This window comes from Eleutherodactylus coqui, chromosome 2, assembly GCF_035609145.1.
Source record: "Eleutherodactylus coqui strain aEleCoq1 chromosome 2, aEleCoq1.hap1, whole genome shotgun sequence".
Classification (NCBI taxonomy): Eukaryota; Metazoa; Chordata; class Amphibia; order Anura; family Eleutherodactylidae; genus Eleutherodactylus; species Eleutherodactylus coqui.
The window spans coordinates 182044280-182070313 of NC_089838.1; the positions used below are offsets into that span (position 1 = coordinate 182044280).

At 43.1% G+C, this 26034-nt stretch overlaps 1 protein-coding gene across 1 annotated transcript in view; it reads right to left on the bottom strand.

Moving 5' to 3' along the window:
- Window positions 1–284: 284 nt before the first annotated feature.
- Window positions 285–26034, bottom strand: part of SEMA3D (semaphorin 3D) — a 173890-nt gene continuing 148140 nt past the window's right edge. Inside the window, exons 14-18 of the mRNA XM_066592015.1 lie at window positions 22681–22722; window positions 13199–13356; window positions 12970–13034; window positions 10087–10226; window positions 285–1387 (exon numbers count right to left, since the gene is read on the bottom strand). Coding sequence (XP_066448112.1) covers window positions 962–1387; window positions 10087–10226; window positions 12970–13034; window positions 13199–13356; window positions 22681–22722 — 831 coding nt within the window. The 3' untranslated portion in view covers window positions 285–961. The remainder of the gene's footprint in view (window positions 1388–10086; window positions 10227–12969; window positions 13035–13198; window positions 13357–22680; window positions 22723–26034) is intronic.

Below are 26034 nucleotides of genomic sequence, written 5' to 3' on the forward strand. Positions count from 1 at the left end.
CTCTAGCAAATGTCATCATTAGCCATGGAGATGAATGGGAGTGTCAGAAACACCCGAGTTCATTCACTTGACTGTTTGTGTTGCTCTCATTAACTGTGAATGAAACTTCTAGAAACAGCCAAATGAGTGAAAGTACTGCGAGTGCATTCCAATAGATACAACACTTCTTCTGTATTATAAAGTGCTTAGCAACACCGCGTGCTCCTAGAAAACTACCTCGATCAGATACTATGGTGATTTCACAATATAAACCCAAAATACCAATATAAGAAGCAAGCTATAAGTAGTTCAACAAGTATCTTTTATTGAATTGTGCGCATTTTCCTGACATAAGAGAGCTCAATGGAATCTGAAAACCTTCTTTCTACTAGCTGTGAAAAAATGAATGTTGTCAAAGCAGAAGATCATTAAGTCCATGAAATTACCAAACACTAATGTTAAACCATTAGTGGAATACTGGGGCACTGTGTTTTCTTGCATTGTATTTCATTGTTTTATACACTTTTTGAACCACCAATATTAACAAATGACTGTAAAAGAAAAGTCTCATAATCAGGTTGTCTTAGAAATACAATAGCAGAATAAAAACTAAACATTATAAAAAGTAAACAGTTACTTTAAACATCCCAATATTAACTTATAACTTACAAAAGGAAGAGAATGGAACACCTTAATAACATAGTTTAATAAATAAAAGCCTGAATAACCAGTCAATATTAACTTAACCCAGAAGATGAAGCTACATATAGTACAAACAACACTACACAAAGGCTATACCCCTTTAACCCTGTCTAATCTCTGAAAGCTGTAATACAAAACGTGAAGTGCCTCCACTTTTCTAGCATATTCTTGGTACTACATTGTTTTGTATGCATTGGTACTTCCCATTCGAAAGAGGAATATTAATACAAGAAATGTACAGATCATAATATGAAAATGTCCACGGAACACAAAGCTCAGTCTATGCAGGTACAATTCTAGCCTGCTTCTTTCTTTGTTCGTGATGTCTCCTGTTCCTGCTCTTTTTTAGCTCTTGGGCGTGTTTCCACTTTGCTCCACCTTTATTGCGCTGCCTCTTCTTCTCCTTGTGCCACATCTGCTCGCAGTACTCATCCATGCTGAAAGTAGGGCTGCTTAGAAGTTGCAAATAATCCTTGTACCTCAGTCTGGACTCTGTTATTGACTCTCGGCCTTTAGCCTCATCCTCCTCCAACTTCTGCGTCTGTTCCATCTGCTCATTTTCTATTACTTTTACGTTGAGCTTAACCAGGGTGTGAATGAATGTATGTTCCTGAGCCTTGCAATAATACATTCCTGAATCTTTCTTTTGCAGGCTGCGAATCAAAAGCCCATATTCAGTTTTAATGATTTTTTCATCAAATGTTATCTGTCAAACAAAAGAAAAATTACTTTAATGAAGTTGTCCTTTTTGAAAATGAATAAAGTTTCAGAAACTATTGTACTTTATAGCACTCAATTGTGTATAACATAGCAGATCTAAGTCTGTAAAATACATGTATGATGTATTTTAAGGAGTTGTACCAAGATTACAAGTTATCCTCTATCCACAGGGTAGAGGAATAACTTGATGATCGGTGCGGGTCCCATCGCTGAGACCCCTAATAATCTCAAGAACAGGGGTCCCTTGTCACCATTCCTCCTTACTGCTGGGTTACTGCAACCTCTACAGCGAGGAGGAGACTGAATTGAGTGCTGGTTGCGGAAGCTTGTTGGCACTCCAGTGAGTTTCAATGGGACTGAGGGATACTCAAGCAGCAAGCGCTCAGGTATTTCCATCACCCTCAATGGAATGAACTGCGTGCCGACCGCACCAACCATTCATTCTGACATCGCTGCGGGGACAGAAGCAACCCATGCAATGATAGGCAGAGGGGAACATGGAACCCCATTTTTGAGATTGGTGGGGTTCTCAGCAATGAGAGCCCCATTAATAAGCAATTATGCCCTATCCTGTAGATAAGGAATACGTTGTAATCGTGGTACAATCCCTTTAAGCAGAGACAGCATACCTAGTTACTCAGATTTGTATGACAATGCAATGCCACTGGGGTCCATAGGAGGTTTCACATGCAGTAATTTACATAGTAAATTATAATTTCCATCGGATGTTTCAGAGTACTCATACTGGTGAAAATGCTGTTATTTGCAGAAGGTATGTTCTATTTTATCTATCTATCTATCTATCTATCTATCTATCTATCTATCTATCTATCTATCTATCTATCTATCTATCTATCTATCCTGATTGACATTAAATATATGTTAGCCTTACCACTGTAATTCCCTCTAATGTGAATAGAGAATTTCAATATTATTCAATGACTGAAAATACTTGGCTTCATTTTAGATTCTTAATGAAATGAAATATTCACGTACTACAAGGACTAAAGTCTTAGCAGAGCTTATTATTGCAGTTTTCACCCTAAATAACCTATGTTCTGTTTGATGTGGATCACAATCTCATGTATAATTCATAACCAAGAGACAGTTGGTTAAGAGGTCTACAACATGTAAAAGAGCATGCAATTCAGGATGACAGAATAAAGGTCCTGAGTAATACATTAGAATAAAACTGTTATGATTATATCAAGAAATATATGAAGCACAATAATACTTAGCATTAGCTTTGTGACATCTCCATCAACAAAGTCAATCTTTCAGGCGGCAGGAGTACAGAATTGCCTGTGCAGTTTAGATGATAAATTGATGCACTCTATAGTTCAGTAGTATAATAGATTACCTAGTTGTCAAATATTATAGACAATACTTGCATGGTTTATAGGGATCCAAAGTTCATATGGAAGTCAACACAAGCGAGTATCATTTGTACAAATATAAGGGAGCGGGAGACACCTTTTTCTGTGGACTATGACTCCTGCATAGTTTCGGTTACTATTGTGTTTTAGTATAATGTTCTATTATAATGGTTTTACTAAAAATATTGCTATGTGATGTCCTTAAGACCCTTTCACATGGGTCAACACTTGTTTGAATGACTGCACGAGCGCTGACATCACTGCTAAGGTCATTAGCGCTCGCTGGTTTCTTGTCCGCTTCTCGTTCAGCACTTCACCTCGTCAGCTTAAACAACTGCGAATGACAAGTGAGCAACTTTTTCGCTTCACACTGAACAATTATCGCTTATTTGAATGAATTTTAAGCAATAATCATTGCATGTAAATGGTCCTTCTATAATATGTAAGAGCACCTTAATTAAAACATGTGCTAAACAATGCTTGTCTTATCTCTGCCTCATGAATATTCACTACTGTTCAGATTTTCATCTGTCTGATATTATACTAGGTTTCTTTAAGAGGGGAAGGGGTGAACCAGCCCTGATATCTAGAATGTTGCAGCTAAAGATTATATAATGGAGGGGCAGCACCACGCCTTTCAGTTTAGTAAATGGGTTCTATTTGGTGCCGTTCGGATTTGGCATGTGCTAAATCCAGCAAATGGGGAATAGAAGAATACCTCTACAGTGCACCTATTGGACTATTGAAAGGCAGCATTCCTGTCGGTCAATTTTAACAAGCCTTGTAACAATGACTGGGAATATGAGCCAAGTCCACAGTCTTCTCCAGAAGGAAAATAAAGCATGCACAGATAGCCATTTCAGGACCACCTGACATTTCTTTTCTCGGAGCATAGACATACAGTTTGCCTTCTGAGAACCATGTTTCACCCAGCAATTATGAAGAAGGGGCTGTGCCCCCAAATTGCCTTGATATGCTGGTTGTCTATTAATAAAGAAAAATCAGGCTTACTCTTTGGTCAATTTCCTTTAAAGGATTGTGCCTTTGATAGATTGTTCTTAGTATTCTTTAGGGAGGTTATTGTTTCTCCTTAGTGAGAGCACCTAAAAAAGTATGCATGCTCCTCTAGGTAAATGTATGCAAATAGAAAGATGGAACAATGCCTTTACAGTGCCATCTATTGGAAAACAGCATTCCTGCAATGCCAAACCTTTTCCAGCACTCGTCTTTACCATTGATGGGCTCCTAGGATTGAACTGAAAAACAGAGGGCTATCATGCAAGTGTGAACAAACCCTAAGGAGCAATAAAAGACAAATTGTGACCCATGTAAAGTTAACCCCCTGTGTAATAACCCTCAATGTGGATGGACTACAGTCAGGGAGGGTGGGAGTAGGAGCTGTAATAGGCAGCAAAAGCCTGAGATGTACAGTCTAATATATCAGAGAAACTGTTTTTCTATGCTGTGAGGCAGTACCTGTTTTATAAGAACTGTGCCACTCTGGGAGAGAATCACTCATCGTGACCTTCCACTGTGCACCAGAGGTGTAACTATCAACATGTGCAAGTAAAGAAACCAGTTGCTGCTAAACTCCTGTGTCCTTGGCTGATGCCTCTTGGAACTATATAGTGCCCAGTAAAGTAGTACTCACTATTGTAATAGGTGGGCAATGCTCAGTCACCAGGGAACAAGACTACATTTATCCAGACACCTGCATAATCACTCTACAAAGTTTTACCACCGGTTACAATCTTACAAGTATTAACTATGTTGATACAGCCAAATCTCATACTGTATATACAGTACTGTGCAAATATTTTAGGCAGTTATGGAAAAAATGCTATAAAGTAAGAGTTTCTTCAAAAATAGAATGTATCTTATTGGCTGAAGATTTATTCTTCAGCAGGACAATGCCCCCAAACATATAAGGTCATTAAGAACTATTTTCCACGTAAAGAAGAGCAAAAAGTCCTGGAAGTGATAATATGACCTGCACAGAGCCCTGATCTCAACATAAAGAGATAGAAGGATTTGAGCAAGCTTCATTCACAGAAGATCTGTGGTTAGTTTTCCAAGATGTTCTGATCATTTTTGCAAGCATTCTTACTTTGCAGTATTTTTCCACACCTGCCTAAAACTTTTGCACTCTACTGTAGCTAAAAGCTTTCCTATGTTTTCTGTTAATACAGTTTGTAGACTTATCTACAAAGCAATTTGATTGGCAAACACAAATCTTGACTACTGACACTGATGGGCTTTATATCCAGCACATCCAGGTGGAAGTACTTGAAGTTCTGGATGTGCTTGATATTAAAATGTGTTTTTGTATCAAATCTCCGCAAGGTCTGATCTAGGAGACCAAATGATATAGCATTTATCTATGAAACCTCTTTTCATTCTGTTAAGGGGCTTTGCCACTTGGTATGTAAATTTGCGAAAACTGCATAAATTATGAATTAGCACAGTTTACAAATTATCTGCACGTGCACACCACTATAGCTCCGCACAGAATGGCACAGCCGGAGATAGCAGTCGGAGCAGTCACAGGACCACTGCCACCATATTACACTAGATGGGACACTGCGGGTCTCCTTTCTTTATATGGGCAGCGCAGAACATGCTGAAATTCAAAGCTAGAAACATGAAAAACAAAAAAAACTAATTTGTAGGATGCATAAATTCATATTTTATAGTTCCTTAAACACTCAGCAATTTACTAGCAAGTGTCTGTATGCATTTATGTAAACTGGAGATTACCAAATGCTGTTTTTCATCTAACCTTTGTTTGTATGTGTATACTGTGTTTATAGTTTTGCTAAACTTTTCTTTATGTTCACCTTATTTATATACAATATGCATACTTCCTTCACAACAAGGTCTCAGAATGTAAATACTACTCAGGCGTGTTATTTCAGGATGGCAACATCCCTACTTGTGCATGCTGTTATATCCTTGAGTCCTCCAGGCCATGGTGCAGTATCATAGGAATCTACCATTTCTCACATGTTTCTTAACAGTAAAATCATACCATTGTGTAAATCATAGAGGCTTAGAAAGTATATTAAAACAACAACACATTTGTTATTGGTCAAGGCAAATGGGGGTCATTTCCTTTTTTGGGTAAATAGAGTGTTCCTATAAACCTTTCTACATCACATGTGAAGCATCTTCTCAGGCAAGACAGCTGCTTTTGGGTGGCAGTAACTTCAAAGCATACCTTTCAACAAGACTCAAGAACAAGAGCAAAAGCGACAATGACTGATTGCTATTCTGAATCAGAAAGCCACAGATGGAAGTATCACTAATGTGGTAGAAGATATGGTGTACATTCTAGTTTTTTTTTATGGAACCTGGCAGGAAGTAAAAATGAAGCATTACTTAGTTCCTATTAAAATTAATAGGTGTCTGTGTAACATGGGTATGCTGGGATACCTGTGTGAGAGATACTCTTGCCTCCAGCAAAAATATGAGGATCACAAATAAGGCCAGGCTCACATGAACGGGTTGGATTCCGCATGCATATATTGTGATCCATCATGGAAAGTAATTGCGCAAGGTTGTGGAAAATTGCAGATGCGTGCAATTTTCCACATGGATGTACGTGTATGCACAGCGTATCACCCATGTGAAAGAAAACTTGCAAGCAGGGAACAGCATCAGAACATTGCGCAGGCCATCTCTCTTTCAATTCATACCCATGAATGTGAAGGAAAATTCAAACATACATGCCTTTTAGAGATGAGCGAGCGTACTCGCTAAGGCAAATTACTCAAGCGAGTATTGCCATTTTCGAGTACATGCTTGCTCGTCTCAAAAGATTTGGGGGCCGGCGGAGGTGAGCGGTGAGTTGCTAGAGTGAGCATGGGGGAGCGGGGGGAGAGAGAGATCTCCCCCCTGTTCCTCACCGCTCTTCCCCCCCCCCCCCCCCCCCCGGCGGCCCCTGAATCTTTTGAGACGAGCGGGCATGTACTCATGTACTTGAAAATGGCAATACTCGCTGGAGTAATTTGCCTTAGCGAGTACGCTTGCTCATCTCTAATGCCTTTCAATGACCGCGTATTATCGGAGATCTTATCACCATGTATATTATATTTGAAAAAAATTCTAATATACTGCATTTTTCACACTGACCACTGAGCCTAATAATAGGCCAGTACTTCTTTGTTCAGTAGAGTAAACTTTTTAGCAATCATCATTGGCAGGATTACAATGAAAGATAACACTTCTATAGATAACATGGATTGACCATTAACGATAGGTGATGGACATAGCTTATCTACTCATGCACAATGACCTCTGCACAGGCCAGAGAGCATGCCTAAAACACTTCCCCATAGAAGTTAGTGGGCCAGGTTCTGTCTATTGTGTAAATGGTCCATGAGGCTGCTGTAAAGTATGTCTCTGCTGCACAGGCAAGATGGAAACTCCCATAGACATGTACAGAAAATGCTATGAAAAAAATCCACTATAAGAAAATAAAACCTGTTTCACTATCTGGTTTTAACTATTACAGAAGATATAGGTGATACATTTCCTTTAAGTGTTTAACTGAAGATTGCTGATAAGTGCTGGCAATATAAAAGTCATCCTTGCAAGTACAATTACGTTGCATAATGCGTTTTGCGGCTGAACTAGCCACTTCTGCAGATGCTGCACATGAAATAAAGATGAGTTTTGTATTATCTAGATCACATTGATTCTGTTTACTTATAAAGGCATCTGGGGAAATGCTATCCCGAGGAGTCACTTTTTCAGTCAACTCTTACCTTCATCCATCTGACTTGCTTGTTCGCACCGAATCAGATCCCTGGCTACAGGTCCTCTTATCTATCCAGTGAATACACCTGCTATGCACTATATGCATATCTGCACCAGGTGAGCATATAGACAGTTTTTTATTGCAATAAATAAGAACGTAAACTGCATCCGAAACCCGTTTGCGTTATTAAAATCCAGCAAAACTGTCACTTTGTATGTCATGAAGAAAATATTTGTCTGAAGTCCGTGGAACTAGCTATTGCTTCTTTTCTGGATAAAGGCTTGAACTACACAAGATCTGTGTGCTGGGCATTATGGGTATTACTACAAGTAGTGAGCTGGTTACCCTTTTTTGCTTTAGTTGTTTATTACTACATCATTCCATCACATAGGTACCCTATGAAGCGCTTTTTATATTTAAGTTAAATGAAGAATGTGGAATTTACATATTTATTGTTACTCTTAATGCAATTAGCTGTGTTAAAGGGTCCTATTCTATTAAACCAAGGTCTCTGTGATGGCGAATTATCCAGACTAGGATCAATAATATTAGTTTACACCAGTATCAGCATTTTTCAGAGCAGAATAAGCAGCCTCTTGAGTAGCTCTTCTTCAGACCGGTGAATAAAAGGCAGTGTACTATAGAGCTTGAGGCTGGTTTTAACAAGGAGCAAGAGGTCAAGCAGCTCTTATGCACCACTCTACTACAGACTTAGCTCAAGCCAAGCTTCGTGCTGTGTTTTGCCCAATTTTATAGAAATCATCTGTCAGTCTTTGCGCTACATAGATGCAAGGAAATACCATTCCTGTAAATTATTGATAAGAATGCTAGAATTCACCTAGGAGTACCATGTCCAATATACATTTGCTGTGAGAAGAAGAGGTAGCCGACTTGGCATTGATAAAATTGCTGACTGCAGGTTAACATGTAACAATGACACCTAATCCAATTATTTCCAAGAACCTCATTAATGTTACTGTTACTCTGCCCTCAGCAGGTCAAATGCTTGTTCAGAGAGTATTTTTAGTAAATTAAACCCTCTAATATTAAAGCAAATCTGTATATTTAATTTTTAGCTTAATGCAATTACACTTGCTTATTTTCACTTATAGTCTACAGAAAAATAAGACTGAACAGATGGTTAGATAGCTGGAAGGACTGTGGGAAATATAATGTACTTGCAAATATAAATATTATGAGACAATGTGTCTAAACTATCTGGAGTTTACATGCAATGCCTCCCTGCTGGAGGACCGGAAACAGTATCCAGATCCATTAATTTTTTTTCGACAAAAAATAAATTGTTGGATCACCTTTAGTGAACCTTTCCTAAAAAATGAGCAATGCATAAACAGCATAAACCCTATAGACAGTTATTATTCTAACTGCTCAACTTCCAAGTGAGAGCAAATCAACAACAGAGCAAAAAAGGCACAAGGAGTTCAAATCTCCCAGCATCAGCAAACACAGGCAGTTTTATGGCAGCCTGTGTTGCTTCTCCATAGACAGAACAGGCTGACAGATCATCTGGGGGGATTTCATTAACTCAAAGAACTGCCTTTATATTAGGAAATTGTTATTCATGTTAATCTACCGCTGTCTTTTTTGGGTACTGTAAAGGGTTTGTCAGAGATATGGTATGAAAGGGTAAGTAACTGCAGTGGGTACAGCTGGCAGTGCCCAAAACAATCAGTTGATATCACAGAAGGAAGAGCCCATTGAGTGACACTGTAGAGGAAACTAAGCACTAAAAAAAATCAATGGGCTGTCCATATAATGCAAGTCCCTATGGGTTTTGCCCACACCAGCAGCTAAACCGAAATGTAATTCTTATTTTACTTTCAAGGCGTTCCAGCAACAGATGCTATACCTGTCCTCACCTCCAGCACTTCTGCGAGAGAAGAATTGAGCCCCTAAGCTAGTGGGAAATACAATTTTAGGGCTTCCATGTTTAAAGGGTAGACATAATGGAAAATAACAATTATGTCCTAACAATTGTTTGAACAAAGTCCTACATGTATAATGGGGCTACTAATGATGAATGCTGAGGATTCCTATGGGAGCAAATTACAGTAGTTTGGCCATGATTACTGGAAGTCAAGCAAAGTCTCCATCAGCTTTCACCACACTCCTGTTTGCTGCTAAGTCATAAATTGTTAGTTCAGTAGTGAATTCAGTCTACTTGTACTATTAAACTTCACCGTTCTGCACTAGATGTACATTATTCTTTTACTGTTCCTCTGCAGTTTAACACAAAACTTTGGAATAATAAAACTGTACAGAAAGGTCCTTTATATAACCAAATCCCATCATGCAGCATGATTTATTCTGTTAACCTGACCCTAAGAACTTGGCAAAGAAAAATCATTTATCAGAAAAGGTTTTCCTTGATGTCATAAAAACTGAAATGGAAAATCATACAGGATTGGGAGTGCTTTCCTCTGATGGAGATAAATTGTTTCCAATAAAACACACAATAGGACACACAATTTTCACCAGTATGAAATCTGATAATACTTCTTTTGTAGATGTACAACCAGGATGACTTACCTCTTCCTGACGTTCCTCCCCTATGTGCTGTATAAACCATCTAATAGATGCTTGCTGTGACTTAGGAACACATTCAAGAAATGTAGAATTCAACTCAACGCCAAATATTACTTTTTCCTCAGGAGCTTCATTGGCAGTCTCTGTAAAACATATTTATAGACAGTCAAGAAAAGCACATTCAGAGATGAAACTTAGCTGCCATAATAAAGTAACAGTGAAATGGGTTCTTCATCTTCAGACAAGCTGGTTATGTTTATTACCCTGCAGCATCCCTGTAGGTAAAGCAAAGTATAAATAAGCAATAAGGCAGGGATTGTCATTTTTATCTACTATAGCTTCCCCACTGCTTCTAGACTGCTCACTGGAGGGAATGATATAAAAGGCAAAACTGAAGTACTTTGGCCACATAATGAGAAGGCAGGACACTTTGGAGAAGATGCTGATGTTGGGGAAAGTGGAAGGCAAGAAGAAGAGGGGCCGACCAAGGGCAAGATGGATGGATGATATCCTTCAGGTGACAGACTAGACCTTGGTGGAGTTGGGGGTGGCGACAGCCAACAGGAAGCTCCGTGTGGGCTGGTCCATGAGGTCACGAAGAGTTGGAAGTGACTGAACGAAAAAGCTATAGTGTGGTGGTGCATGAGCCTCCCCAGTGCTCAAAGTCCATGTCCAGATTAGATTTACTCCTCAACTGAAGTTTTATTTCTCTTCAAAATACAATTAAATTATAGAAAGCACAAAAGAAGTAAATTTTTTCAAAACGGTGTCCCCAACCTGACCTCACCAACAACCAAGGGGTAATGTTCCCGCTAAGCCTTCGCAGTTGATGAGCAAAGCAGTGAGAGAGCTGTGCAATGTTCCATCAGTGGCAGGCGATCAAAAACGGAATATATAATGTGTACTATTGCATTTTCCCTCCTAAGAAACAGCATTCTTTTGGGTTAAAAGGAGAGAACAATATTGGCAGGTAGCCACACAGTTTCTAGGGAATGTGGATAACAGGGCAAACTACACCACCCGGCCCAACAGAGACCAGAAATACACTTTCTGGGCCTATTAATATTTTTGGCATATATGCCAGGAGCTTTCTTGCCATATAAACCAAGTGCAGACAGAAAAAAGTGAAAAAAGAATTATTGTTGAGTGTGAGTGCAGCTGAACTGTCTTCTCCATCCTATCAATTACCAGTAGTTATAGCAGTAATTTAAGTTTGCTGTTTTACAGATGCCCAGGGGTTTCTCATCTCAAATATTCTTATGTGTTGACTCGCAAAACCTTATCATAATCAGCTGCATAAGAACTTCATGAAAAATAACCCCTGGTGCTACAGAATATCATAATACATACTGTAGCTGCTACAGAAAAGCATAAAGACCTCAGCTTCTGTAGAACATTATAATACACATATTTGCTGCTAAAGAACATCACAACACATGTCTGCTGCTACAGAGCCTCATCATACACACCTCCGCTGCTGCAAAACCTCATAATGCACATGTCCGCTGCTGCAGAAAATCACAATTTACACCTTAGCTGCCACAAAACCTCATAATACACATGTCAAGCACTGCAGAGCTTCATTATACACAGCAATGAAACGTCATAATACATACTTCAACTGCTGTTTAACTTAATAGAATGATGTCCCTCTCGTAAACCTGTCTCATCATAGAATCATAGAACGGTAGAGTTGGAAGGGACCTCCAGGGTCATGAACTTTCAATGTAGAACCCTCAAGGCAGGTTTACGAGACGTCACTGATGACGTTCCTAATGGCTTCATATTGGCTGCAGCAGTCATGGGGGTCAACAACATATGTGATCGCCACAGCTCGAAGCAAAGACAGAGCAGAGCAGCAGCCAGTGGCGGCAGAGAAGCAGCGGAAGGTGAGTATTGTTTGTTATTTTGCAGGCAATGTGCCACCCATGTCAGGGGTTATGGGAAAACCCCATTAGCATTATGCTACACACTTCAGCTGCTGCAGAACAACATAATATATGACTCAAATGCTACAGAACATCCAATTACATTGTGTTAGTAGGTTAGAGTCAGAAAGGGATAATAGTGCTGTCCTACCACCCATCCCTAACTCACTGACACAGAGCAGGGATGAGGTAGTAAGTCACTGCCAGTGTGTATCTATTACAAATCTATATTAATTCAACTTCATTATATTTATGGACTGATAAGCAAAATTGCTGGGCAGTGGCAGCTTCCTGTTAGACCTCCTAGTGATGCCCTCTCCTCCCAGAGACCTTCACAAGTTACTGTGTCAGAGAAGCCAGATAGCTGCAGTCCACCCAATCCTCCTCCTATTATCTAAACACATGGAGGATAGACACTGCCAGGCGCACAGTAATTAGTCACTCACTGTCTGTGGTATGCTCTGGTTCACACTGGGCTGCTTCTTCTCTGCATGTCCTTCTGCCTTGTTGTCAGCAGAGGCAAGAAGAAAGCATCGTGCCTATATGATGTACAGGCTGTCAGATGTACAGAGTCGGGCAAGTTCCGAAACTTATAGGGAACACTGCTAAGGGGCACTTTACCAGTGATGCATCCCTCACAGTTTAAGAAGCTATACTATTGAGAATCTGCATAAAATTGGGTGTTTCAGTTAATGCCTGTAATTTTCACAAGCTTGGGCAAATAGCATTGAAACTAGGATTGATGTGCTTGAAATACTTTTTTGGGGCATGTCCACACGGAAAATACTACTATTGGAAAAATCTGCAGTGGGAGCAACGGCAGAAATGACCCTCTTCAAATACAACCTAGCCCACCGTCTGCCTACTTTACCTTCAACTGCCTACAACAGGTATAAAGATGCCCCTACTGGCATAAGACTGGTTTAGCTTTCAAATGTACTTGGCTGGCTATACTTACTGTCATCCACATCCCAGCACTGTGTAAGAGGATCCCCATTCTTCACATCTTGCCTTCTTGCTCGCCTTCGGAGGAGGAAACATTTGCAGTTAGTGTTATCTCAGATCATCTTATTAATTATGTCATGGATTTTTCAACTATGTCATAACATGTAGATATGCTAATTTGCTGCATGAAATGCTTTGGGGGATGTCACGAGATTGGAATACAGTAGTTCCTTTTGACTTACCTTTTTAAGGTAGGTATGTATCTTGAGCAAGCATTTCCATCCCAAGCACAGTAAGGGTCTCTAGCAAGACAACAGTCTGTACAAGCTTTTCCGTATGTATCACACCTATGCAGTGACAGCTGAACTAGACTATCATGGGATGTAATATAAAGCTGGTGCTGCAAAACACAAAATAGAAATCTTGTGAGAAGAATTCATTAAATACATATTCTGTCAGTGACCTGAATATACATCGATCCTTAAAGTATGTGTACATTGTAAGAGCATCTTGGTAAAGTAAAACAATAGCAAGGGGCTGTGCAAGATTAGAACCATACTTGAATAGGGCTGAACTGCAAACACAAGACAAAGACAGAAGTGTTTCTGGAAGAAAGCAGCTTTGTGTTACTATTAGAGATGAGCGAACGCGTTCGTCCGAGCTTGATATTCGTGCGAATATTAGGGTGTTCGGGATGTTCGTTATTCGTGACGAACACCATGCGGTGTTCTGGTTACTTTCACTTCCTTCCCTGAGACGTTAGCGCGCTTTTCTGGCCAATTGAAAGACAGGGAAGGCATTACAACTTCCCCCTGCAACGTTTAAGCCCTATACCACCCCCCTGCTGTGAGTGGCTGGCGAGATCAGGTGTTCGCCTAATATAAAAGTCGGCCCCTCCCGCGGCTCGCCTCAGATGCGGTGTGAGTTAGATGAGGGACAGTGCTGTTTATACCGGAGCTGCTGTAGGGAAAGAATTGGTAGTTAGTGTAGGCTTCAAGACCCCCCAAAGGTCCTTATTAGGGCCACTGATAGCTGTGTGTTGGCTGCTGTTAGCAGTGGGATTTTTTTTTTTTTCTCAAAATCGCCTCTGCAGACCGTTGCACCTGGCATTAGGGACAGAAGTGCTGCATAGGCAGGGAGAGTGTTAGGAGTGAGTGTAGCCTTCAAGAACCTCAACGGTCCTTTCTAGGGCCATATTTATCCGTGTGCAGTACTGTCCAGGCTGCTGTTGGCTGTGCTGCATTTTTTTTGGGCTTCTCAAAATCGCCTCTGCAGAGCATTGCACCCTCCATTGATACTGCAGGGAAAGAATTGTATAGGCAGGGCCACAACACAGTTATTATTCATAGAATATACGCAGTGCTGCCTGTTGGTGGGAAAAAACTGAAAACAAATCTATTTGTCCAGCCTGTGTCCGTCCTTACGCCTGTGTAGACGTGTGAGCTGCGTGAAAAACATTGCTAAATCATACGCAGCCAGCTACGCTTTACTGCTGGGTTCGCCATTTGCTTTCCTTAATTGGGAAAAAAAAATACCTGCTCTCCAAGAGTTATAATAACTCTGCTACCCTCACGTTCTGTGACACATAAGCAGGGACACAGCGCAGTTATTAAACTTCGCAGGTTCATTGAATATACGCAGTGCTGCCTGTTGGTGGGAAAAAACTGAAAACAAATCTATTTGTCCAGCCTGTGTCCGTCCTTACGCCTGTGTAGACGTGTGAGCTGCGTGAAAAACATTGCTAAATCATACGCACCCAGCTACGCTTTACTGCTGGGTTCGCCATTTGCTTTCCTTAATTGGGAAAAAAAATACCTGCTCTCCAAGAGTTATAATAACTCTGCTACCCTCACGTTCTGTGACACATAAGCAGGGACACAGCGCAGTTATTAAACTTCGCAGGTTCATTGAATATACGCAGTGCTGCCTGTTGGTGGGAAAAAACTGAAAACAAATCTATTTGTCCAGCCTGTGTCCGTCCTTACGCCTGTGTAGACGTGTGAGCTGCGTGAAAAACATTGCTAAATCATACGCACCCAGCTACGCTTTACTGCTGGCTTCGCCATTTGCTTTCCTTAATTGGGAAAAAAAATACCTGCTCTCCAAGAGTTATAATAACTCTGCTACCCTCACGTTCTGTGACACATAAGCAGGGACACAGCGCAGTTATTAAACTTCGCAGGTTCATTGAATATACGCAGTGCTGCCTGTTGGTGGGAAAAAACTGAAAACAAATCTATTTGTCCAGCCTGTGTCCGTCCTTACGCCTGTGTAGACGTGTGAGCTGCGTGAAAAACATTGCTAAATCATACGCAGCCAGCTACGCTTTACTGCTGGGTTCGCCATTTGCTTTCCTTAATTGGGAAAAAAAATACCTGCTCTCCAAGAGTTATAATAACTCTGCTACCCTCACGTTCTGTGACACATAAGCAGGGACACAGCACAGTTATTAAACTTAGATAATTCATTCACTAGAGGCAGTGGGGCCTTTCGTTTTCCAAAAAGGGCAAAAATTATATTTGGCCTGCAGTCTTGCGCCAATTTATTTCCTGCCTGGGAAATCTAATCACTGGTAATACAGCATGCTGAGGGGTAGGGGTAAGCCTAGAGGACGTGGACGTGGACGTGGCCGAGGACGCGGAGGGCCAAGTGAGGGTGTGGGCACAGGCCAAGCTCCTGATCCAGGTGTGTCGCAGCTGTCTGCTGCGCGATTAGGAGAGAGGCACGTTTCTGGCGTCCCCACATTCATCGCCCAATTAATGGGTCCACGCGGGAGACGGTTATTAGAAAATGAGCAGTGTGAGCAGGTCCTGTCCTGGATGGCAGAAAGTGCTTCGAGCAACCTATCGTCTACCCGCAGTTCTGCGCCGTCCACTGCTGCCAATCCGAATCCTCTGTCTGCTGCTCCTCCTTCCTCCCAGCCTCCTCAGTCCACTACAATGACACCTGCTCAGGAGCGGGAACACTCCCAGGAACTGTTCTCGGGCCCCTGCTTAGATTGGGCAGCAGCGGTTCCTCTCCCACCAGAGGAGTTTATCGTCACTGATGCCCAACCATTCGAAAGTTCCCGGGGTCCGGGGGAAGAGGCTGGGGACTTCCGCCAACTGTCTCAACAACTTTCTGTGGGTGAGGAGGACGATGACGATCAGACACAGTTGTCTTGCAGTGAGGTAGTAGTAAGGGCAGTAAGTCCCAGGGAGCAGCGCACAGAGGATTCGGAGGAAGAGCAGCAGGACGATGAGGTGACTGACCCCACCTGGTGTGCAACGCTTACTCAGGAGGACAGGTCTTCAGAGGGGGAGTCAAGGGCATCAGCAGGGCAGGTTGCAAGAGGCAGTGCGGTGGCCAGGGGTAGAGGCAGGGCCAGACCGAATAATCCACCAAGTGTTTCCCAAAGCGCCCCCTCGCGCCATGCCACCCTGCGTAGGCCGAGGTGCTCTAAGGTCTGGCAGTTTTTCACAGAGACGCCTGACGACCGACGAACAGTGGTGTGCAACCTTTGTCGCGCAAAGCTCAGCCGGGGAGCCAACACCAACAGCCTCACCACCACCACCATGCGCAGACATATGATGGCCAAGCACCCCGCAAGGTGGGACAAAGGCCGTTCACCGTCTCCGGTTTGCACCCCTGCCTCTCCCCCTGTGCCCCAACCTGCCACTGAGATGCAACCCCCCTCTCAGGACACAGGCACTACCGCCTCATGGCCTGCACCCACACCCTCATCTCCGCTGTCCTCGGCCCCATCCAGCAGTGTAGTTCAGCGCACCGTTCAGCCGTCGCTTGCGCAAGTGTTCGAGCGCAAGCGCAAGTACGCCGCCACGCACCCGCACGCTCAAACGTTAACCGTCCGCATCGCAAAATTCATCAGCCTTGAGATGCTGCCGTATAGGGTTGTGGAAACGGAGTCCTTCAAAAGTATCATGGAGGCGGCGGCCCCGCGCTACTCAGTTCCCAGTCGCCACTACTTTTCCCGATGTGCCGTCCCAGCCCTGCACGACCACGTCTCCCGCAACATTGTGCGCGCCCTCACCAACGCGGTTACTGCCACGGTCCACTTAACTACGGACACGTGGACAAGCACAGGCGGGCAGGGCCACTACATCTCCCTGACGGCACATTGGGTGAATTTAGTGGAGGCTGGGACAGAGTCAGAGCCTGGGACCGCTCACGTCCTACCCACCCCCAGAATTGCGGGCCCCAGCTCGGTGCTGGTATCTGCGGAGGTGTATGCTTCCTCCACTAAAGCACCCTCCTCCTCCTCCTCCTCCTCTGTCTCACAATCAAGATGTGTTAGCAGCAGCATGTCGCCAGCAGTCGGTGTCGCGCGGTGTGGCAGCACAGCGGTGGGCAAGCGTCAGCAGGCCGTGCTGAAACTACTCAGCTTAGGCGATAAGAGGCACACGGCCCACGAACTGCTGCAGGGTCTGACACAGCAGACCGACCGCTGGCTTGCGCCGCTGAGCCTCCAACCGGGCATGGTCGTGTGTGACAACGGCCGTAACCTGGTGGCGGCTCTGCAGCTTGGCAGCCTCACGCACGTGCCATGCCTGGCCCACGTCTTTAATTTGGTGGTTCAGCGGTTTCTGAAAAGCTACCCACGCTTGTCAGACCTGCTCGTAAAGGCGCGCCGGCTCTGCGCACATTTCCGCAAGTCCCACACGGACGCTGCCACCCTGCGCACCCTGCAACATCACTTTAAGCTGCCAGTGCACCGACTGCTGTGCGACGTGCCCACACGGTGGAACTCTACGCTCCACATGTTGGCCAGGCTCTATGAACAACGGAGAGCTATAGTCGAATACCAACTCCAACATGGGCGGCGCAGTGGGAGTCAGCCTCCTCAATTCCTTTCAGAAGAGTGGGCCTGGTTGGCAGACATCTGCCATGTCCTTGGTAATTTTGAGGAGTCTACCCAGGTGGTGAGCGGCGATGCTACAATCATTAGCGTCACCATTCCTCTGCTATGCATCTTGAGAAATTCCCTGCAAACCATAAAGGCAGCTGCTTTGCGCTCGGAAACGGGGGCGGGGGAAGACAGTATGCCGCTGGATAGTCAGGGCACCCTCCTGTCTATTTCTCAGCGCGTACAGGAGGAGGAGGAGGAGCATGAGGAGGATGAGGAGGAGGGGGAAGAGACAGCTTGGCCCGCTGCTGACGGTACACCGGCTGATTGCCTGTCATCCTTTCAGCGTGTATGGCCTGAGGAGGAGGAGGAGGAGGAGGAGGATCCTGAAAGTGATCTTCCTAGTGAAGACAGCCATGTGTTGCGTACAGGTACCCTGGCACACATGGCTGACTTCATGTTAGGATGCCTTTCTCGTGACCCTCGCGTTGCACGCATTCTGGCCACGACGGATTACTGGGTGTACACACTGCTCGATCCACGGTATAAGGAGAACCTGCCCACTCTGATTCCCGAAGAGGAAAGGGGTTCGAGAGTGTTGCTATACCACAGGACCCTTGCGGACAAGCTGATGGTAAAATTCCCAGCCGACAGCGCTAGTGGCAGAAGGCGCAGTTCCGAGGGCCATGTTGCAGGGGATGTGCGTAGATCGAGCAGCATGTACATCCCAGGCAGTGCAACAGTCTTTAAGGGCCTGGCCAGCTTTATGGCTCCCCACCAAGACTGTGTCACCGCTCCCCAGTCACGGCTGAGTCGGCGGGAGCACTGCAAAAGGATGGTGAGGGAGTACGTAGCGGATCGCACGACCATCCTTGGTGACGCCTCTGCCCCCTACAACTACTGGGTGTCGAAGCTGGACACGTGGCCTGAACTAGCCCTGTATGCCCTTGAGGTGCTTGCTTGTCCTGCGGCTAGCGTGTTGTCGGAGAGGGTGTTTAGTGCGGCTGGGGGAATCATCACAGATAAGCGTAGCCGCTTGTCAACCGACAGTGCCGACAGGCTAACACTCATCAAGATGAACAAAGGCTGGATTTCCCCAGACTTCTGTTCTCCACCAGCGGACAGCAGCGATACGTAAGCAATACGTAGGCTGCACCCGCGGATGGAAGCTACGTTCTCTCTCACCATCCAAAACGGGGACATTTCTGCTTCATCAATCTGTGTCTAATATTCCTCCTCCTCCTCCTCCTGCTCCACCTCCTGAAACCTCACGTAATCACGCTGAACGGGCAATTTTTCTTAGGGCCACAAGGCTCACTCAAATAATTTTTCAGAACAATTTTTATAAGTTTCAATGCGCTTAAAAGCATTGGAACTTTAACTTGAACCAATTTTTCGTTACACTGGGCTGCCTCCAGGCCTAGTTACCACTTAAGCCACATTAACCAAAGCGATTAATGGGTTTCACCTGCCCTCTTGGCTGGCCATGGCCAATTTTTGGGATGTACATTAGTACTGTTGATACAGCAATTTGTGTGGGCCCTCGCCTACAGTGTAATCAAATTAATTTTTAGCCCACCTGCATTACAGCTGACGTTACCTCAGCTGTGTTGGGCAATGCAATGGGATATTTTTGTGTACCGCCGGTGGGTTCCAGGGAGCCACCCATGCTGTAGGTGCACACTGAGTTTTTAATACATCTGTACACTTCTAAAGAACCCGTCTGACCGGGGCATGCAGTGTGGGCCGAAGCCCACCTGTATTACGCACGACATTACTACCTCAGCTGTGTTGGGCAATGCAATGGGATATTTCTATGTACCGCCGGTGGCTTCCTGGCACCCACCCAGGCAGTGGGTCCACAGGGAGTTAAACCTACATGTGTCCACTTGTAAAGAATCCCAGTCTGACTGGGGCATGCAGTGTGGGCCGAAGCACACCTGTATTACGCACGACATTACTACCTCAGCTGTGTTGGGCAATGCAATGGGATATTTCTATGTACCGCCGGTGGCTTCCTGGCACCCACCCAGGCAGTGGGTCCACAGGGAGTTAAACCTACATGTGTCCACTTGTAAAGAATCCCAGTCTGACTGGGGCATGCAGTGTGGGCCGAAGCCCACCTGTATTACGCACGACATTACTACCTCAGCTGTGTTGGGCAATGCAATGGGATATTTTTGTGTACCGCCGGTGGGTTCCAGGGAGCCACCCATGCTGTGGGTCGACAGGGACTTCACAATAGGGAGTTGTACCTGCCTGTGTCTATGAATTAAAAAGCCCGGTCTGACTGGGGCATGCAGACACCTTGACAGAATGAATAGTGTGTGGCACATAGGTTCCCCATTGCTATGCCCACGTGTGCAGCTCCAGATGGCGGTGGCACAGGATTCTATTTCTCATTGCTTCTGTACAGCATTGTGGGCTATCGCTCCGCCACTTTTAAAGAGGGTCGCTGCCTAGCCGTGCCAACCTCTGCAGTGTATGCCTGCGGTCCCTCGTCATGGCAGACGCAATTCTAAATAGACATGAGCGTGGTGTGGCATGAGGGCAGCTGAAGGCTGCGCAGGGACACTTTGGTGTGCGCTGTGGGGGGGAGGGGGTGCGGTTGGGCAGCATGTAACTCAGGAGAAGTGGCAGTGGAGTGTCATGCAGGCAGTGATTGTGCTTTGTTGGAGGTAGTGTGGTGCTTAGCAAAGGTATGCCATGCTAATGAGCGCTTTTCAGAAGTAAAAGTTGTTGGGAGGGGGGGGGGGCCCACTCTTGCCGCTATTGTGGCTTAATAGTGGGACCTGTGAACTTAGGATGCAGCCCAACATGTAGCCCCTCGCCTGCCCTATCCGTCACTGTGTCATTCCCATCACTTTCCTGAATTGCCCAGATTTTCACACATGAAAACCTTAGCGAGCATCGGCAAAATACAAAAATGTTCTGGTCGCCCATTGACTTCAATGGGGTTCGTTGTTCGAAACGAACCCTCGAGCATCACGGGAAGTTCGTTACGAATAACGAACACCCGAACATTTTGGTGTTCGCTCATCTCTAGTTACTATGTTTTCAACAAACTTGTTTTTATATGAGATGTAAATACTAAAAGAGCTAATGCTTATTGATTCACTGTCCCACAGCGACTGGAATCACATCTACACTGGTTGGTCCTGCTACAATGTCCTAGATGATGCAGTGAGTGTTGAGACCCATTTACATGTAACAATTGTAACTCAAAATTCACCAATCAATGCAGCGCAAGAAAAACCAATCACAGCCATCGCATTGTTTCATTGAGCACTGCACTGATTGGCTGGCAGTGCTCGAGAGCCAATCAGAGCTATCGCTTCCCGATTCCCAGAAACAAGAAGCAATTTCTGTCGGCGGCTGAGGACTGCAAGCACGCACACAAGAGCTCCATAGTCCAGTGGGATGACACAGACTGTGGCTGCTAGGAAATGTATTGTTTTTTTTTTTAAATGTAATTCAGCTAGGGCTTATTTTTGGGGTAGGGCTTATTTTCAGGGAAACATGGTACTTTAGACCACACTTTTTCATGTGTTTTAGACACTTTTGGACACTTTTTTTTCACTCTGTCTGATAAAGAGATATGATTTCATGGAAAATTGGGAATGGTCTAACTGTGAAAGTGTGTGCCAAAAATTGTGCCAAACCTTTGGTGCAATTTGTGGTGCAAGCTAACCCAATTTATAGATGGTATAAAATTACACTAGGCAGTCTAAAGATTCCCCAGATTTATCATCCAGCATCGGTCACCCGCCTCCATCCAGTGTGAACAGTCATGCAAAGACGAACGATGGCATTTTTATACTGAGCAAGGAGTTGCTCCCTAGTCGCTTTGTTTCAGTGAGCTGAAACAGAGCAACTAATAAGAGATTTCTTGCTCCGTTCCGTTGGGTCCCATGTTTACACAGGGTACTGAGCAATCAGTCATTTAAGCAATTTTTTATCCGATAGTTGGCTTGTGTAAAAGTACCTTAAGTTTGAACTGTCTAACTATTAGACGGAACTAGTAAATCTGCTACATTGTATAGAAAAGGATATAAAATTGAGTCAGAGTACTGCAGATGGACCTGCTAGTCTTTTCTTAACAGTATTCTGTTTCTATGTCTGTTTTTGTAGAATTGCTACTTTTGCAATTACAATAAACATGATAGTCAAATGCGAATATTATATATTTTCGAAGAATGTTTCTTTACTGTAATTGTATCTCTTTTTTACTAATAGACCCAAGTTAAACCAGTACACGTTCCTGTAGGAACAAGCGTGGAGCGCCAATTAAACTAAACAATCGTTATAAATGTACAGCCGCAGTCACAAGGTTTAATACTGCCACCTGCTGACAATTCAGTAGCATTGTGTTTCAGTGCCGTCAAGTAAATTAGTTCAGCACTATACATTGGAACACACTTTCCTTTTTGCTTGTATCAGCCTCCAGATCACACCTCATCTATATTACTTGACTCTACATAATTTAAGCTTTGCCATTTTGTCAGCTGCCACCTTCTATATTTGTAGTATGCATCCTTTCTTTGGATCAACACAGAATTCTTACATTGCTGACATTCCTGGGCTATTCTAGTTCCACTGAAATAACTTGGCTACATTATAATTATTACTGATCGCCTTACCCCCCCAAGAAACAAAAGTTTTATGCATTCTGGTGGCAAATGAATCCCAGGGCCAGCCCATCTAGTATTGTACATGTGAGGAGGGGATTTCTGAGAGGCTGACCATACCAATCCATCTGCTTTGGAGAAATGACATCTGTAATCACACTGCTTATTATAGGTTATGTGACGCTTTTGTATACGTTTTTATTAATATCATGAACATTGAAGCAGCAGATTGCACAGAACAATCATATCATACCTGCTTGATGGATAGTTCTATGTTAGTAACTGGTGATGGTTTCTGGAAAAGAAATAATACATTGCTTCAGAAATGTCACAATATGTCTGTAATATATACAATATCATCATTGTAGTTTAGATTGCTCTACTTTCACATTTGTCAGTTCTGAAACTGTTCCATCATATTGTACAATTAAGTAAAACGTCATTGCTACAAACACTTTCTATATGTTAATATAAAATATATCAGCTGCGCAGGATATATTATTTGGGTTCTACTGTTTTCTGTCATTTTCCAGTATTTAATAGGAAAATCTGGAAACTGTCTTAAGTAGGATATATACTGCAAATGGTACATATATTTATTCTAATTATGGCTTGGGCACCATAATAGGTATTGCCTATTAATCCATCGAACTATAAAAAAGGTCTAGCACACCAAGCTAACCATTTTTTCATATCTCTTATTAGGATATATGGAAGTTATAGAGGGGGAAATAAATTTGCCATGCAATGGCTGTTATGACCAGAGTGGCACGGATCCTCTGATTGACAGGTCAGCTTTAATCCGGCAAGCGGTTATCTTGGTGAAACAATACCTTCAATATAGAAATTCCTGATTTCTGCTCTGGGTATTACAATGGTAATGTGCATGGCTGGTGACCAAGGTAATTAAGGGAATATGTGGATTGTACTACCTAGACAGGTTATTAAACTAGAGGCTATCAAACCTCCACTGTACATCTAGATGGAGGAACGTTTCACCATTCTCATAGACAGGGCTTCTTTACTGTAAGAGCATTGGATGCCATAAGGTGTTGTAATGGTGGATTTATTAGCCAATGCTAAGAAGAGCCTGGATGTCTTTCTTGGACATCATTATATTATTAATTATGAGTAATAGAATAAATCCCAGAATCAATGTGCCATCAGCAAAAATCTATTTGCCATATTGGGAGTTGGAAAAAATATTTCCACTAATATGGGGCAATTCGTATGCATCACATGACATTTTTGCCTTCCTCTGGATAAACTTGGCATGATACATTGGAATTGATAGACTTGTGTCTTTATTTAACTATTTATGGCAACCAGTTATATTACATCGGTAATGAGCCATTCAGACGCAATGCCAATTCAGCTCAGCTGTACACCATTATATGCTCAATGTAATAAATAGATGCATATAATATTTTCCAATCTGGGGAAATTCTAGGTGTCAGGAATTTAATAAACTAAAAGACTGAATGTTGGCAGTGAAGGGGTGTTGATAGCATCGTCTATTTACTATATGAAGGGCAATTTAAGTTTTTTGATTCACTCGTACAGGAATCCGATTTGCCACTTAGTAAGTTTTACTAATAGCCACAGCTGAGACACGCATATACAGTCCAGGATAGACACCTGGATAATTTTGGCTACACATCATTGACCTCATTAGCTCAGTCTATATTTTTCACCTGACCCTATATCTGTATAGAGTAGATCACCGAGCGAACCACTAACTAATAAATAAAATATAACCTTTATTAATAAAATTTAAAAATTATTTCCATATGTATAAAAGGGCGTGATTAATTCTTTATAAGTAACGTGCCTGTCACGACCAATCGGCACTTATGATCTGATACCTTGAGACAATTTTGTTAGATAAGCAGTTTTGTTAGATGAGAACACTTGTAGTGTACTTTAATAATACCATTAGGCTATATACACCTGAGGAGTATACACCAGTGCATATATTCTAATGGATATGATAGTACTCATATCACCATGTCATATGTCCCAATAAGGGTGGCAACAAAAGCGAGATATATATCCCTTATGGTGAAATGTTGGTAGAAATTCGTGTTTAGATATAACCTGCACGATTTCGTCGAGTCAACTGTTCAAGGTATAGATTCATATAATATGTAATTGGTGGCTAAAATGTACTGCTCACCATATATATACACTAGATTGCTGCTTAGTGCTTATTTAGATTTACTTGAGAAAGCACTAAATAGTTATAACTCCATCAGTGGTAACCAGAAGTCATTGTTTAGACCAAATGGAACCACCAAATTATAAGTTATAAGTAACTGGAAGAAGATCCAAAAAAAAAAAAAAGGCAGGACTGATTTATAGTCCTCAAACAATTGCCTAATGATTGGACTTCTATATAGTGCTAGAACCCGTATAGATAGCACGCATAGAATCAGCGTCAGGGGCAGGACTGGTTTTACTGCGTCCAAAAAACGCACCTGACTCTAGATCTATTGATAAGCTGATTAGCGCACTTAGTAGTGTAGTAGTAGAGTGACCCCAGTATTACTACACTCAGTCACACTACTGATCACTTAATTGCATGAACAATACCATCTACGCGTTTCAACAGCTTATAGCACATAAGCTGTATCATCAGGATGGTCTATTAGATTGCAATAGCAAAGTAGAGATTGCATCACAAATTTAGCAAAGTGTTGCAGCAGTCATCGATGTGTAAGACTGCGCTGCAACCATAGCTTGTGTAAACGGGTAGCGAAGTGAACAGCCTGACCGGCTGTATACAAATGAGCAGCAGTGTGCTGGAGTGCCACAAACTATTCATCCTCTGCTTACTATATGTGGCCCGGAAGCCAATAGTATTCCATTAGAAAGCTCATAATTCACTTGCAATAAGATTTGCAGCTAAAACTAATATCCTGTTAGGGATTGATGAATTTGTCTATGCAAAATGGGATAGTATTCAGAAATGTGGGGACTATAACCAGGTTTAGCTCCTTTGGTGCTTGTAAGAACCAGGTTAATTCTGCCATGATGTGTGTGGCCCTCTGCAGAGGCGTAACTTGAAGCTCCCGGGCCCCGATGCAAAACTTGTAACAGGGCCCCCAACTATAATGCTTTACTCATAGTACTAGGTTACCTATATGGAGAAGAGAGGCCTTATGGCCCCCTAAGGCTCCTGGGCCCGGGTGCAACCGCATCCCCTGCATCCTCTATAGTTACGCCCCTGGCCCTTTGCCTTCTCACAAAAATTGCTGTATCATGTGAGATACTTGTTTCTGATATTGCTCCATTTTAGGGGGCTTTTGTTTCTTTGACATTTAAAGAGTTGCCCCAATGCATCTAGGATTGGACTGCTTTGGACTGCTATGTCTTCCTTTTAATGTCACACTCTATCCATAGTACTTGGAAGGACTTTTATGATCACGACACAATGGATATAGTTGCAACCCAACTGTGACTAGTGTCCACGAATCTATGTGAACTGTGGTCTGCCTTTTGGCCATTCAGACATTACTGGTTTGTTTATTGTACCTTGGCAATGATAATTAACATTCATAAGTGAGCCTGGGGTGGGGAAATGGGAAGGGGTTTGATTTGTACTATT